The sequence below is a fragment of the Vigna angularis genome, chromosome 2 (genome assembly GCF_016808095.1).
Source record: "Vigna angularis cultivar LongXiaoDou No.4 chromosome 2, ASM1680809v1, whole genome shotgun sequence".
Classification (NCBI taxonomy): Eukaryota; Viridiplantae; Streptophyta; class Magnoliopsida; order Fabales; family Fabaceae; genus Vigna; species Vigna angularis.
Window position 1 is genome coordinate 27,765,184 of NC_068971.1, and position 13,871 is coordinate 27,779,054.

At 33.1% G+C, this 13,871-nt stretch overlaps 1 protein-coding gene across 3 annotated transcripts; it reads left to right on the plus strand.

The window, feature by feature from the left end:
* The first annotated feature begins 6,029 nt into the window (after window positions 1-6,029).
* Window positions 6,030-13,329, plus strand: LOC108329335 (proteasome subunit alpha type-2-A). Of its 3 annotated transcripts, none has more exons than XR_008247205.1 (12): window positions 6,030-6,134; window positions 6,347-6,430; window positions 6,536-6,612; window positions 7,076-7,140; window positions 7,915-7,961; window positions 8,919-8,994; window positions 10,066-10,133; window positions 10,828-10,897; window positions 11,273-11,354; window positions 11,625-11,687; window positions 12,688-12,753; window positions 13,050-13,122. XR_008247205.1 is itself a non-coding variant. In XM_017563503.2 (12 exons), exons 2-12 carry the CDS (start codon window positions 6,390-6,392, stop codon window positions 13,096-13,098), a joined length of 708 nt encoding a protein of 235 aa, XP_017418992.1. In that variant the 5' UTR covers window positions 6,030-6,134; window positions 6,347-6,389; the 3' UTR covers window positions 13,099-13,329. The 3 variants fall into 3 exon arrangements, 2 of the variants coding, with proteins under 2 accessions (XP_017418992.1, XP_017418993.1); XM_017563503.2 differs by having other exon boundaries at window positions 11,269-11,354; window positions 13,050-13,329; XM_017563504.2 differs by having other exon boundaries at window positions 6,132-6,260; window positions 11,269-11,354; window positions 13,050-13,329.
* Window positions 13,330-13,871: the final 542 nt, after the last annotated feature.

Here is a 13,871-nt window from a genome sequence, read left to right on the forward strand (position 1 = left end):
AGTCCTTTGAGTCTAGTTTCCAACAAAAAAATCATTTAATTTGGAGTTTTTGGAGAAAATTATGATCAAAATAGTCAGCAAAGGTCAAAACTACTAGAATGTTGTCATCAATGTTTTCCAGATTTTTGTTTTAGTAGTTTAAGCTACTTTTGTGTGCTTTTAAATTTTTTGTTCAGTTTTTTCTTCATATATTTTCGATCACTTTCAATATTTTGAGTCGTTTTGATTTTCTAATTCATCCATGTTGTCTAGAATCATATGTAGTCCTTTTATTGTCATTTACTTCTAGTGTATGCTTTGAAAAGTCACCAAAAATTATATACAACTTGGATTTCAAAACTACATCATATACAACCTTTTGATTGCCTTATCTTTATAGTTTTGGGTTCATAAAGAAATTTTCTCTATTGTCTTGTTGAAGTTTCAAACTTTATTTTGATTCTAGTAGGTTTTCTTCTATTTTGTGTTTCTTGTTCTTTGAGCTTTTATAACCAATATTTCACCTCTAATTCTAATGTATGATGGTATTGTTTTGCACATAAAAATAGTACAAAAGAAGTAATAAAAGTTTTTAAGCAAAGGCCTAAAAAAGAGTACTAAAGAGAGCCTAGAAAAGTGTTGAAAAATTGTGTGCATTGATTATTACCACTATAGGTGAAGGAGGCCTTAAAGTCTGACCAAATTTCCCTCTAGAAATTTAAATAAATCCAGTTTGATATGCCAACTAGCTAGGTCGCACAAGCCACACCAAGTCACATGGAAAACATGGCACACATGTGGAAAGTCCATCGTTGGCGCTAGGCGCCCAAGGTTGTGCACTAAGTGGCTTCAACTCTGGAAGCTCTTCCTATTTTGATTCTTGAATGTAGAAGCTCTCCTCCATGGCATAGCTTAATTCTTGAATGTTCTATGGCCTAAGGATATGTCCTAGCTTATTTGATACAAAAAAAAACATACAATGTTAAGAGAAAAAGAAAGAAGGATTGATAATCAATCTTCCATAATACCAATGTTCTTTGCAATCCTTTTCCTCTTGAATTTTTCTTGCCATGACTCTAGTTAGAGGTCCTATGTTACCATCTCTATCAAACATTGTAGGTTTGGGTAAGCCATGCAATCTAACTACTTCTTTAAAGAAGAATCTTGAAATGTAGCTAGCATCATCTATCTTGTGGCGGGGCATAAAATGAGCCATTTTGATAAAACAATCTACCACTACAAAGATATAATCATAACCTCTTTGAGTCCTTGGGAATCCTAAGACAAAGTCATGTTAAGATAAGACAAGCTCGTCTATAGAACCCTTGGTTTTGAGGTTTAACCGAACAACATGAAACGAAGAAGTCTTGTAAAATGTAAAACAAACACTAAACACTAGGACATAAACCCTAAGTGGGAAAGAACAAGGGTTCACACAACAAGTCTAATCCACCGGGAAGAAAATTCTTAAACCAAAACCTTTAAAAGCTTTAAAAGATTGAAAACTTATAAAAGAAGAAACATGTTAAATGCTCATGTTCTAAAAGGCAATATCCCAAAAACCGTTTACATCAACCTAGATGATACCATGAGCTAAAACCTCACTTCGTTCAACGATGAAGTTCTAACTCAACAATTGGTATCTTAGAGAAAAAAGCTTAATTGATAAATGTTACCTCAACAGTAGAAATTGTATAAAACACTCTGTTGTTCTAAACAAACATTAAATGACATTAAGAGATAAGACATATCTACTGCATGCACAATCTACTATATTCTATGGTGAGAATACTCAGTTGCAATCTTGTTGAAAATTATAGTGGAACCCTCTATGGATAAAGGAGACTGGACATAGCTCAGTTGGAGCAAGCCAATATAAAAATACATGTTCCGTTATTGTTTACTTCTGCCTAAACCCTTCTCTTATGAAAATGCAACTGCACTTTAGTTTTACATACAATAAACTTCTCATACTAAACACTGCAGTGTATATTCTGAATAGCACGTAAAAGAAGTTATCTTTCAAAATCACTTGTAAAGTCGAGAGTTTAACAATTACTTGATAAATCTTGTACTCGATAAACGTGTTATATCAGAAGGGTTGTGAATTTTTTTTTTCCATTAACACTATTCAACTCCCTCCTTCTAGTGTTTTTTAGGTACTTCAGACACAAGCTTAGAACTCAAAGGACTTATGTATGGAAATCATTAGCTTGTTTGTCAATTCATTTGGATATTCAAAGTCATTCTTTTAGTATGGAAATGAGCTCAAAAATATATGCACACGAGTTAACTTGTTTGACCATATCTAAGCAACTTATAGATAATAAAAACCATACTTATAATTTGATTGTTCACTTGGAAAATATTCTTTTAATCTTCTTTGAGCATTGCATCTTTAATTTAAAATTGTTTGATGATATTTACAAGTGGTTATTTGATCCTAGAGGTCAACCTCTAAATCTTCGATAGTAAGGGATTGACCTCTTCAAAGATCCAAATCTTATTTTAGTAGAATTTCTATTTTGGATTATTTTAGACTTGTGTGTTTGATTTATGTTTGTGTTTGTGCATAGGATCTTCTAAAATTGTGGTCAAATTTTCTCAAAACAGGGGAGAATGATAAAAAATCTTCAAGTGGTACGAATTTGAGGATACATTCTCTTTAAGAAGGAGGGTATGATAGAAGGTTATCTCCTTAAACATATATGAGAAGAACTTAAGGAAGAACATTTGTAATTCAAAGGATTTATAACAAGGTCCAAGATCAAAACACATATCCTTGAATCTTATAATGTTCCATGAAGGAGATAATTTAAATAACATGAAGATCATGAACACAATTGAAGAAAAATTTAGGAAATTAAATAATTTTTAATTTTATTTTAATTTTACATAATGTTAAATTTGTTGGGCGAGCCAATTTGTATTCGCTGAGTGAGCAGGCCTCACTAGGCAAAAAGTGACTCGCCTCCAAAGGTACCACATCACATATTACCTTATCAGCATAGTTATCAATAGAGGTACCAAAAGCTAATGTAAACACTTTTGAGTCATATTATATGCATTTGCATTCTTTGAGAGAAATTTCTTTTGGTTCATAGATTATAAATCTCATTTTTATCAAAAATTAACATCTTTGTGACAAATCTTTCACTTGACTTATGAGTTTGTTAGATTATGATGTCCCTATCTCTGTCTTATTCCACATTCTTTTCTGATTTATTTTTTGAGGATTCAAATTTAGAAAATATCGTACTCTTTCTTGGACAAGATCATGTCACCTCGTTAGCATGTTCATAGGCTATAGTCCCATCACTCACATCGCAACAAGCAATCATAATTTGTAAGATTTTAAGGGTGCACCTCATAGATCCCTACATTCACAATCACAAAAAAAATTAATTAACATTATTATTAAAGCCTTGAAGACATAAACAATGCATAGGTACATACCAACAAACTAGAATTTAATGGTGATGTATGACGAACTGGAATGTCATTTGGGATATGTTGTTAAAGCCTAGGTGCAAGACTAGGTCGGTCCTCAATAGGAATTACATATAGATGTGATACCTTTCTAAACCACTATAGGTATCCCTTAAAAGAAGTAGATAAATATGAGGCATGTGTCACATTCACTAACATATGATCCACAAAGCACAACCAAGAATCATCAATGGTTGGCATGTCAACCTTTAGAGCAGCGTTTAATGACCGCGGGATAGACTGGTCATACCTAAACTACCTTAACACGCATTCAAGCAAATGTCAGTGAAGCATCTCACTAACTTTGATCCTACCAAAAAACAAAGTGATGGCCAAATGTGGATAATTACCTTGATGTGACTCATATGGGCACCAATTGGCCCTATCATACGTCAGTCCATCGAAATGTGACCTAGCCTCAAGTAGGCTGCAAATTTGCCTCCCTATCACGCAACGTGCGACATGAGGTCTGTTTTCATCGTAAGTTGGCAGTACATGCCTCCTTTCCATTATAGGGAAGTGCTCATAAATTCAACTCTACAAAAAAAAATAATTAAAGTTTGGTGAACAACGAAAAAATAAAGGCAATTAAACTGCAAAATATATGTGTACCTGTTAAAGTTGGCATCTCTAAGCTGCTTGTACATGTGGGCTGATGTAGTAACACCTTAAACATGTCTACCACATGTGTGCAAGTCTTTGAAGAGTATCAAGTACGATACATGAAACAAGGTGGCACTCTTATTCATGAAAATAGTGCATCCAGCTAGATGCAACAAGTATATCTGTGCAACTTACTTCCACTACTACTACTAAATGTAAACATCTCTCAACCAGCTTAGCTTAACTTTGGGATCATATGCTTGTCTTATCTCAGCTCTAACTCTCACACGGTCCACGCCTAAAAACTCCATGATAGCAGACCTAACTTCTTCAAAATGTAATGACTCGATTGGACATAATTATCCCACTATAGGTAGGTGAAGCAATAATGACACACCATCTAGTGTGATGGTCATCTCACGCATCGGGCGATGGAAACTGTTTGTTTCAAAATTCCATCTTTCAGCGAACACCAATATCAAACCTTTACCAGCGTAGTAGTAGGAAATATCACATAAAGGAATCAATCCAAAATTCAATATAAAATGTTGAATTTCCTGGTGACATGGTCTAAATTTATTTATGTTTTTTACCATGGGAGTTCAACTTGAACTTCCCTTAATCCTATACAAAAACAATTAATATAAAATTTATTCAAAATTCTCATTTGCCATTAAAATTCAAGTATTGTACTAACTTGACCCTATCATAAGACATATGTAACATGCTCCAAATAGTGAGTCCGAAGTGATGTATCGTGTGGACCTCCTAGAAATCCATCTATTTCCTCTTACCCTGGACCAACATCCTCATCCTCCTCCTACTCAACAACATGATGCTGCTATTCAATAACATCGTGGTGGTGCTCATGAACATCAATATCCACTCTTTTAGGCTGGCATCTACAAACTGATGTTATAGATCTCCTTCTCCCTTCACCCTATAAAGAACTTTTTCCCTGATACATAGATGCACCTCATGTTCTGGTCATATCTATGACAAACAAAATTATAAAATGTTAAAATACTAAATTAATAAAATATTAAAAGCTAGAAAAAAGAACATAAACAATTAATAAAAAAATTAAACAAAAGAATAATTAAAAAATAGCCTTCACCATATTTTTAAATTTGGTGAAGTTTTAATTGGTTTCGAAATCAAATAAAAGCTATAACAATTTTTGAAATTTGTTGAATTCCTTAATTGTATTTCGAAATCTGGTGAGACTTTATCTAGATTTCAAAATCTGACGAGACCTTAATCGGCTTTTGAAATCTGGTTAAGCCGGTTAAAGCTTCAACTAATTTCAAAATTCGATTAAAACGTCGTAAGATTTCAAAACTCTCATTCTTCACGAATTTTTCATATGTCTTTCAAACAACTAATAAAACAGAACACATAATTCATATACTATGCAAATTTTGAATAAATGTAAATGAAAACCAAATACCTGTGCATGACTAATGAAGAAGTGACCAAGAAACAATGAGCAAAGCTTTCCTTTCTCTTTGTCTAGTGACCAAGAAACCCCTCTTCATGTAGCCCTTCAACCTTCCTTGTGCAACCTTTGTTCATCGCAGAAGAAATGAAAAGAACTATCCAAAAAAGTGTGTAATGAGACAAATATGAAGAAGATGAAGAAAGAGGTGTCGAAACAAGTGTACAGTAAGGAATAAGAAAGGGATTGGAGCGTTGAGACTCTAGAGTTTCAAATTTGAAATTTGTGAGTGTGTCCTGGTGGGTGGGTGTGTGAGTTTATAGGAGAGATAAGAGGTTAATTTTTTTTACTTAATTTAATTTGTTTATATCAAAATCAGTTGTAGAATTTTTTAAAAAATTGGAAGTGCAGAAGAAGCTTTTGGAGGTGCATTGAGAAGCATCCCAATTGCCACTTGATAGACAGAAACAAAGCCCAAATAAAGATGAATTAGAAGGCCCAATTTTGATACTTGCTCCCTACTCCTTCTCTCTCTTTCTGTCTCACAACTTCAGCACACTCTTCATAATCGAACAACATCGTTACTCCTGCGACCTCTCTCACTTTCTCTTTCTCTCTCCCTCAGGTTTGTTCACCTTACTCAAAATTTTCACTGTTTTCTTGCTCATTTCCCTTCCTTTCTTTTCTCCTCACAGGTGCACACATTCTAATTTTTGTGACAATTATTCTTTTCTCTCTTTTACTAGGGCTGGTATGAAAAGCCACCATTCAACTGTTTCTAATTTTCATTTTTCAATAACAAGTTAATAAAATGATTGATTTGCTTTGTGATTGTAGCTTGCGAGTGAGGTTGTTAGTGCAGATTATCCCGCGATTTATCATGGGGGATAGTCAATATTCGTTTTCACTCACCACATTTAGGTATGTCTATTGCTGATAACTTCTAATTTAATTTATTTATTTTTTTGTTTATGAAGAGAATTTTATGATGTGTGTTTCTAAGGATTCTGTTGTGTTGTGGAACAGCCCTTCTGGAAAGCTTGTTCAGATTGAGCATGCTTTGACGGCTGTTGGGTCTGGGCAAACATCTTTGGGAATTAAAGGTGATTTGTTATCTCTGCCTCTGGACTGGATCTGTTTATGGCCCTCACTTTAGCTCTTCAATTTGAAATTCATTATTTTTTGGAGCACCTTTCACTTATGTTATAAGGGGTGGGGAAGCAAATGAAGGCTTATACTTGAGTATAGGGGCTTTGACATGATGAAGGAATTTAAGTTCAGTTCTGTGAGAATACTGCTCTCTGAAATGTCGAATTTTTTTGGCTGAGTAGGCTTTAGAGGAACCTAGAGTTAGATATTTCACTTTTTTTTATTTCTCTTAATTTGGAGAAAACTTATTTTACATTTTGCGGGTCCATTTTGGTTGCTAAAATCTGTCTGTTATTGTTTGTGCTATTTACTCTCGTATTCCGTGGATTCTTCTGTTGTCTTGTAGGCTTGGATCCTGTAATATAAGCTGTATATTTTGCTAGTTGTAAATGAATATCTGATATTTGATTTTTGCAGCTGCAAATGGTGTTGTCATCGCTACCGAGAAGAAATTGCCATCTATTTTGGTTGATGAAGCATCAGTGAGTTTATTTCCATTACTGGATCCATTTTTGTTCACTATTCATGGAAATTTTTTATAAAATTGTCCTATGCAAATATCCAACGTTTTAATATCCTTCTGGGTGTCCCTGTTGTGTGTTTTACACATGGGTTTAACACCTTCAGTGATTCATATCCAAATATAAGCTACATTGCTTGATAGTTCATCGTTGAAAATATAAATTGAAGATGAACACCGTTTTGTCCATTTAACTCAAACACTGACGCCCCCCACTCCCACACACACATCTCCAATACTCAGTTTGTTATCTCTGTTTACAATTTATTTTTCATATTTATGGTGACTAAATAATATGCTTTTACTGGATATTGTACTTAGTAGCTTTCAACAATCACATGACTGCTTCATGCAGAGCAATTTAGTGTGTTTGGTTTGCAATTGCTAACCTGCAACCGTCCGTTCAACATAAAAGAGATAAATTGTTGCTTCCTCTTTTTATGCTTTGGGTGTGTTAACACACCCATATTCTCTTAACACTGTCACTTCCTTATCCTCTAAGTACTCTAAGTATAATATATAGCTCTGTTTTGTTTTACTTTTCTGTGAAAATATTTGCATAGTGGAATGGTGTTCTTGCTATATCATGGTTAAGCATGTGTCAAAGTCTGACTATTGATAAATGAATCTGTTATGTAGTTTTTGCAAGCAATGTGTCAATATAAATTAAAAAAAGTGAAGTTACTTAATTCATGATGTATTATGTGCATTTACACTCCGTTGTACTTAATTGCAGGTCCAGAAAATTCAGTTATTAACACCAAATATTGGTGTCGTATATAGGTTTGTTTCTTTGCACGTATTTAAATAGTTTGGAGTTAAATATATTTTGTAACATCAATAATTAATTGTATATTGATGGTGGTTACATGTTTAAATATACTAAAAATATGATAAAAAGAGCTTAAGGGACACCAAAAAGTACAAGGAAAAGGCGATATCTGGGTAATTAATGCTAATAAGTAAACATCTCATTTGTACAACATACAGTAGTTTTCCAATACAACTACATATATTCAATACCTACTCTAACACATAATCATGCAACACACTAGCTTTGAATGTGTTCTTAAACATGAGGTGCTATTGAATTTACCTACACATAACGTGGGAGACAATAATAACATGGCATAACTATTTTGGTGAAATGTTTTTCTTAAGTATGTATGAAATAGAAATTGAAAAGGCACATTTAAACTGATTAAGGACTTACTAGATGCGAAATCAAGAAAAAATGTTTTTGGTTGTAAGCAGCTAACTATTACTTGTAATACTGACTTAAACAGCCAGAAGTATTAGTAAAGCATAGCTGAATGTAGCAGACTGTTAATCCACATTGTTTTATATGTAATGGTGGACTACTGTAGGTTTTCAATAGATTCTCTAATTAAAAGAATTTTAATGGATTCAATCTGCAAGACTTTTGACTATTAACCTTCTTTTTTGTCAGGGAGGACACGAGGGGTTTATTAAATGTTCACTTTTTAAATATATTTGGGGACATTTTAAAATGAAATATAGAAAACGTAAAAATTCACTTTCTGTGCACGTTTTACATTTTCTAAGTATACTGTTGAAATAATTAATTTTATGATGTTTAGTATGTGTTTGAAACTTCATAAGCAGGCTTGTTGCACCTTTTTCTATTTCTGTTGATCTTTAGTAAATGGAAATAATTATTTGTCCTTGACTTTTATTACAAATATTTTATTACTTGACCTAAATTTGGTTTTTGCTCAGTGGCATGGGTCCCGATTTTCGAGTTTTGGTTCGAAAAAGCAGGAAACAGGCCGAGCAGTATCACCGATTATATAAAGTACGGTATACAAGATTCTATTCCAACACATTTTTCTTCTTAGTATGAGTTCTTGTTCTGCATATACTTAGTTAAGATATAATTCAGTTATAGTGTGCTTCACTTTCAAACCCGACATTTTAATGAATTATAATCATAGGGATTGTTACTTGGTTACACATCTGTAGGTGGTTTGCGTCTTTTTTCATGCAATGAATGTTTTATTTACTACATGAATAATTCTAGAATCTTTTATTTTTTGTATACAGTGAGAAGGGAAAAAATAATTCTAATATAAGGATTTTTTTCCAGGAATAATATTAAATAAAATCCTCTGTATGATTAAGATGGTCAAACTACTACAGTCAGTGCAATGCCTTAGCTAGTTATGATGAAAGTATGTCTAGGAGGAGAAACAGAGGACGGATTCCATCTATAATTGTTTTGATTGCATAAATTCATCTATTATAATAGGATTAACCAAAACTAGCCACTAATACCCTAAGATTGGAGACCTGTTACTATTAAATTCAGTGTTACATTCAAGTTCTAACGTAAATTTTGTTCTTAATAATGCCCATTTATTGAAGTTTTTGTGTAGACTAGTAAAGAGAAATGTTTCTAGTGACACCTTTTGCCAAATAGTTAATGATTGAGGACCTGGATTGACATTAGAGAAAAATTAGTTCAGCATTTTTTTATGTTCTAGTCTACTACATTTTTCCAGTAAGTGAGTCTTAGAATTCTGTATTTTATAAGCCTGAATATCTTGAATTATTAGTGGTGTGTAACCTTCCATCAGTGAGTTTTGTAATTCTTGTTTGAAGGTTGTAATGCCTGTTAATGCTGATTTTCATATAATAATAATTAGCTTTTCCATAAAACACCTGTCTTTTTTTTTGTTTGATAGTTTTGAGTACTAAGTTATTGATGAAGTTTGTCTCAGCAACAAAAATATAATTATTCCCTATTTATGATCTTGATGAATATTATACATATGCTTTTCTGTCTCTTTCTCTTTGCTTTTGATATTTTATGTTGGATCATCTGTGAATTGTGGGCTATATTTGATAATATGATCAAAATTTGCAGGAACCAATTCCTGTGACTCAACTTGTCAGGGAAGTTGCTGCTGTAATGCAGGAGTTTACTCAGTCTGGGTAATTATTTCCTTGTAAACTGTACTCTTACCACTGCAATTTACCTCGTCAACTCAGTATATAAGTTTATTTTATGCATGTATATAAATCATTTACAACTTGGTATCCTAAATGAGTGATTTCTAGCTCTGATTTTTTGTTTTTTCTTCCTTCTCCCCTCGTCAGAATTTCTTAGCTACAGATTCTCATTAACTTTAAGACGTTTATTTTACAGTAAACTCAAATTTTCAGAATTCTCAATTCCAGTGTTGTGGGGGATTAATTGTTGTAATTAAATGTGGAAGAACTGGTATGCCAAAATCTCTATTGCCATTAGCTTCTGGAAGCCAGGAGCATAATTATAAATTATAACACTTTGGATATTGGAAGCTTGGAATAAGTACAAGTGTAAATGCCTAAAACAGCTTTATCTTTACTAAAAGAACCAGCATGGATTAATCTTTACAGAGCTTTGTTTTCTTTTCCTCTGGAGACATATGTTAGATAAATTGGTAACATTGTGATCCATATAGAAATTTCATGTAAAAATTAGGCATATTTTTGCAGTGGAGGAATCCTTGATAAGCAGCTTTCTAAATGCACAAAACTTAGTTTGATCCTCTGATTGTCTCTCTGTATGCACCCAACTACATTTACTTACCATTTCTACCCTTTATAATGCTTTTAATTGACATTTCTGTTTTGGTTCCGATAGTGGTGTTAGGCCTTTTGGAGTGTCGCTTCTAGTTGCTGGGTTTGATGATAATGGGCCACAATTATACCAGGTCTGTTGATATTCTTTTTCTGATGTAACTCTTTACGTATTAACATTTACAACCTGGTAAATGACCATCGCTTGCATGTAGCAAGTCTAGACAGAACCTCACTCGATGGTGAAATGAATGAGTGCTCCTTAGATTCTTTGAAGATATTTGATCATGAAAATTTTTGTATTCAAGTGCATAACTTCTTTACTACACCTGAATTAGTTTCTCTTCAAATAATTGAAAGTTGCTCACTGATTATGAGTGTTCAATTTCAAATATGAGCATTGGTTGTCTATATTGCTACAATTCTGAACTCGGTCTAAATTACTGTGAATTTTAAGGAAATAAATAATTTAAGGTCGTGAATTGATGTAATTTTTTTTCTCTAGGTAGATCCGTCAGGTTCATATTTTTCTTGGAAAGCTTCTGCAATGGGGAAAAATGTATCTAATGCAAAGACTTTTCTTGAGAAGAGGTAAGCTTTTCATCAAAATACTCAAAGCAAAAAATGTGTGGAATGCATCTATATTTGTTTTTGGACTGCATAATGATTAATATCTGTAGAGATACTCAAGTCACATAATGAGAGCTAAGAAATCCTTTAAATATGCTGAAATGGCTGAGGGTAGCTACTGATATCTTAAAAGGACTTCTAAACCGTAGTAGCTGAAGTCTTCTTGAGAATGCACGCTTGAGAAATTATTTATATATCATTTGTATGGCTGACTTGATTGTCCACTTATAGGTACACAGATGATATGGAGCTTGATGATGCAGTGCACACAGCAATATTGACTCTGAAGGAAGGGTAGGAGAACATAATATACAAGTTTATGCACTAAAATTTGAAAACCATAGTGAAAATGACATGTTTAACGATTACTGTTGATTAGGAGGTGCAATAGTTATTTTACCTTTTTGCGTCATTTTCATCTCTTTTTGGTCAAATGTTATTCTGCTACAACAAATAGCAGTGCATAATAGCTTGTGTCTCATAATTATAGTTTGGAGGAGGAAAACCCATCTAAGATTGGCTTATTGGTCTTGACTTGACTTGACAATTACCTACGGCACATTCCTCCAAACCATCATCATGTCTTTTTTATTCTTGCAAGTTATCTACGAAGTTTATTGCATTAAAAACATTGATAGTTTTCATTTTATTGTTTTTTATTGCGATATGCTCTATATTCATGTGATCTTTGTTTAGTCTTTTGAAATGTTCCGTTAGGCAGGGAAATATTGAGAGAAAGTGGAATGTGTATTAAGGAAGGAGATTCAAAAATAAAAGGTAGTTGTGTAGTTAGTTGTTTTGGGGGAGAGCTTTCTGAGAAAGTCTTTATATTGTTTCCTTTAGGAAGGAGTTAGGGTAGTTTTTGAAAATAGAGTCTTTGGCTGTGTGACCAGGGAATACCCTGTGTGAAAGGAAGTACCTTTTTTTGTGTTCTTTCAAACAAACATGCGATCTTTGTTTAGTCTTTTGAAACGTTCCTTTAGGCAGGGAAATAATGAGAGAAAATGGAATGTGTATTATGGAAGGAGATTCAAAAATAAAAGGTAGTTGTGTAGTTAGTTGTTTTGGGGGGAGAGCTTTCTGAGAAAGTCTTTATATTGTTGCCTTTAGGGAGGAGTTAGGGTAGCTTTTGAAAATGGTGTCTTTGGCTGTGTAACCAGGGAATACCCTGTGTGAAAGGAAGTACCTTCCTTTGCATGCGGAAGTTGTTTGGTTTGTGTTCTTTATTTCTTAACGAAGAACCTAAAACGTTCTCAACTTTTCTCTTCTGCTTTCTTTTGTGGGTGTTTCCCAGGTTTGAGGGACAGATCTCAGGGAAAAATATTGAAATTGGCATAATTGGTGCTGATAAAAAGTTCAGGTGCGTATGTGTTTCTAAAATATTACCTAGTTTGCTTTTCACCTTCCATATTATGTTATATGAACCTTGCTTCCTCTTGTTACTGTAATCCAATTGAGTTGATTTTTGGGATTTTGTCTGTTCCGTCTCAATTGATAAATTACGAGTACTTCAAAGTACATGGAAATTGCATCACAAAAACGAGGCTTCCAATCCAAGTTATCTGCATCTCAACCTATCTGGACCTCAGACTTATCATCCTTGTATACTTCAATTATTTAACTGGTTAACTTAATAATAGTGTGTTTATGGTGCAGGGTATTGACACCAGCTGAAATTGATGACTATTTGGCTGAAGTAGAATAGTGTGCAATGGAAAAATGCTGTGTTCTTGAAGTTGATGTTTGCTTCAAAGTTGAGTTTAATTTGTAGCTTAATACTGGCTGTGATGACAATAGTGAATTTGCGATATACTTGTAGTTGTGACCAGGAACAAGCCTTGAGATAAACCTTTTTCCTAAGTCGTCAAAATTATCAAACATAGTATGTCTAGACGATGCGGCAATGATTTTCTTAATGAAGATTCCTGATTTATTATTTTTTTCCCGACAATCTTATTGATCCATATGTCTACCATTTTATACATATTGCCGGTTAAGTTCAATGCAATACATTTGCACTGGCATCTCAAATTCCTTTCCTGCTTCACTTTTCCTTTCCAATGACATCTTGTTCATTTACTTATGCTAGACATTTTATCCTTACGAGTTTGTTGTATGAAGGAGGTCCAGACCAGTATTTTCAAATTTGGAACCGTCTAAATGATGATATTAAAGTTGTTATTGTATGGACGATAAATTCGTGATATGTTATGTTTTATTGTATTTATAAATTCGTAATATGTTATGTTTTATTATATTTATGGCTTTTAAACATATTTATCTATTATTTAATTTTCCAAAAGTGTTATTAATATATGGTATTATTTAATAATATTTACAAAAATAGCGACCAGTTAAAATATATAAATTTTAAAAATATATATTAATGTTTCCTATATATTTATACTAAGTTTATTCGCAATGAATTTTTCTAGCGTTTCTTTGTTTATAAAGAATATCTCGCTCTGTGTAAGTGCG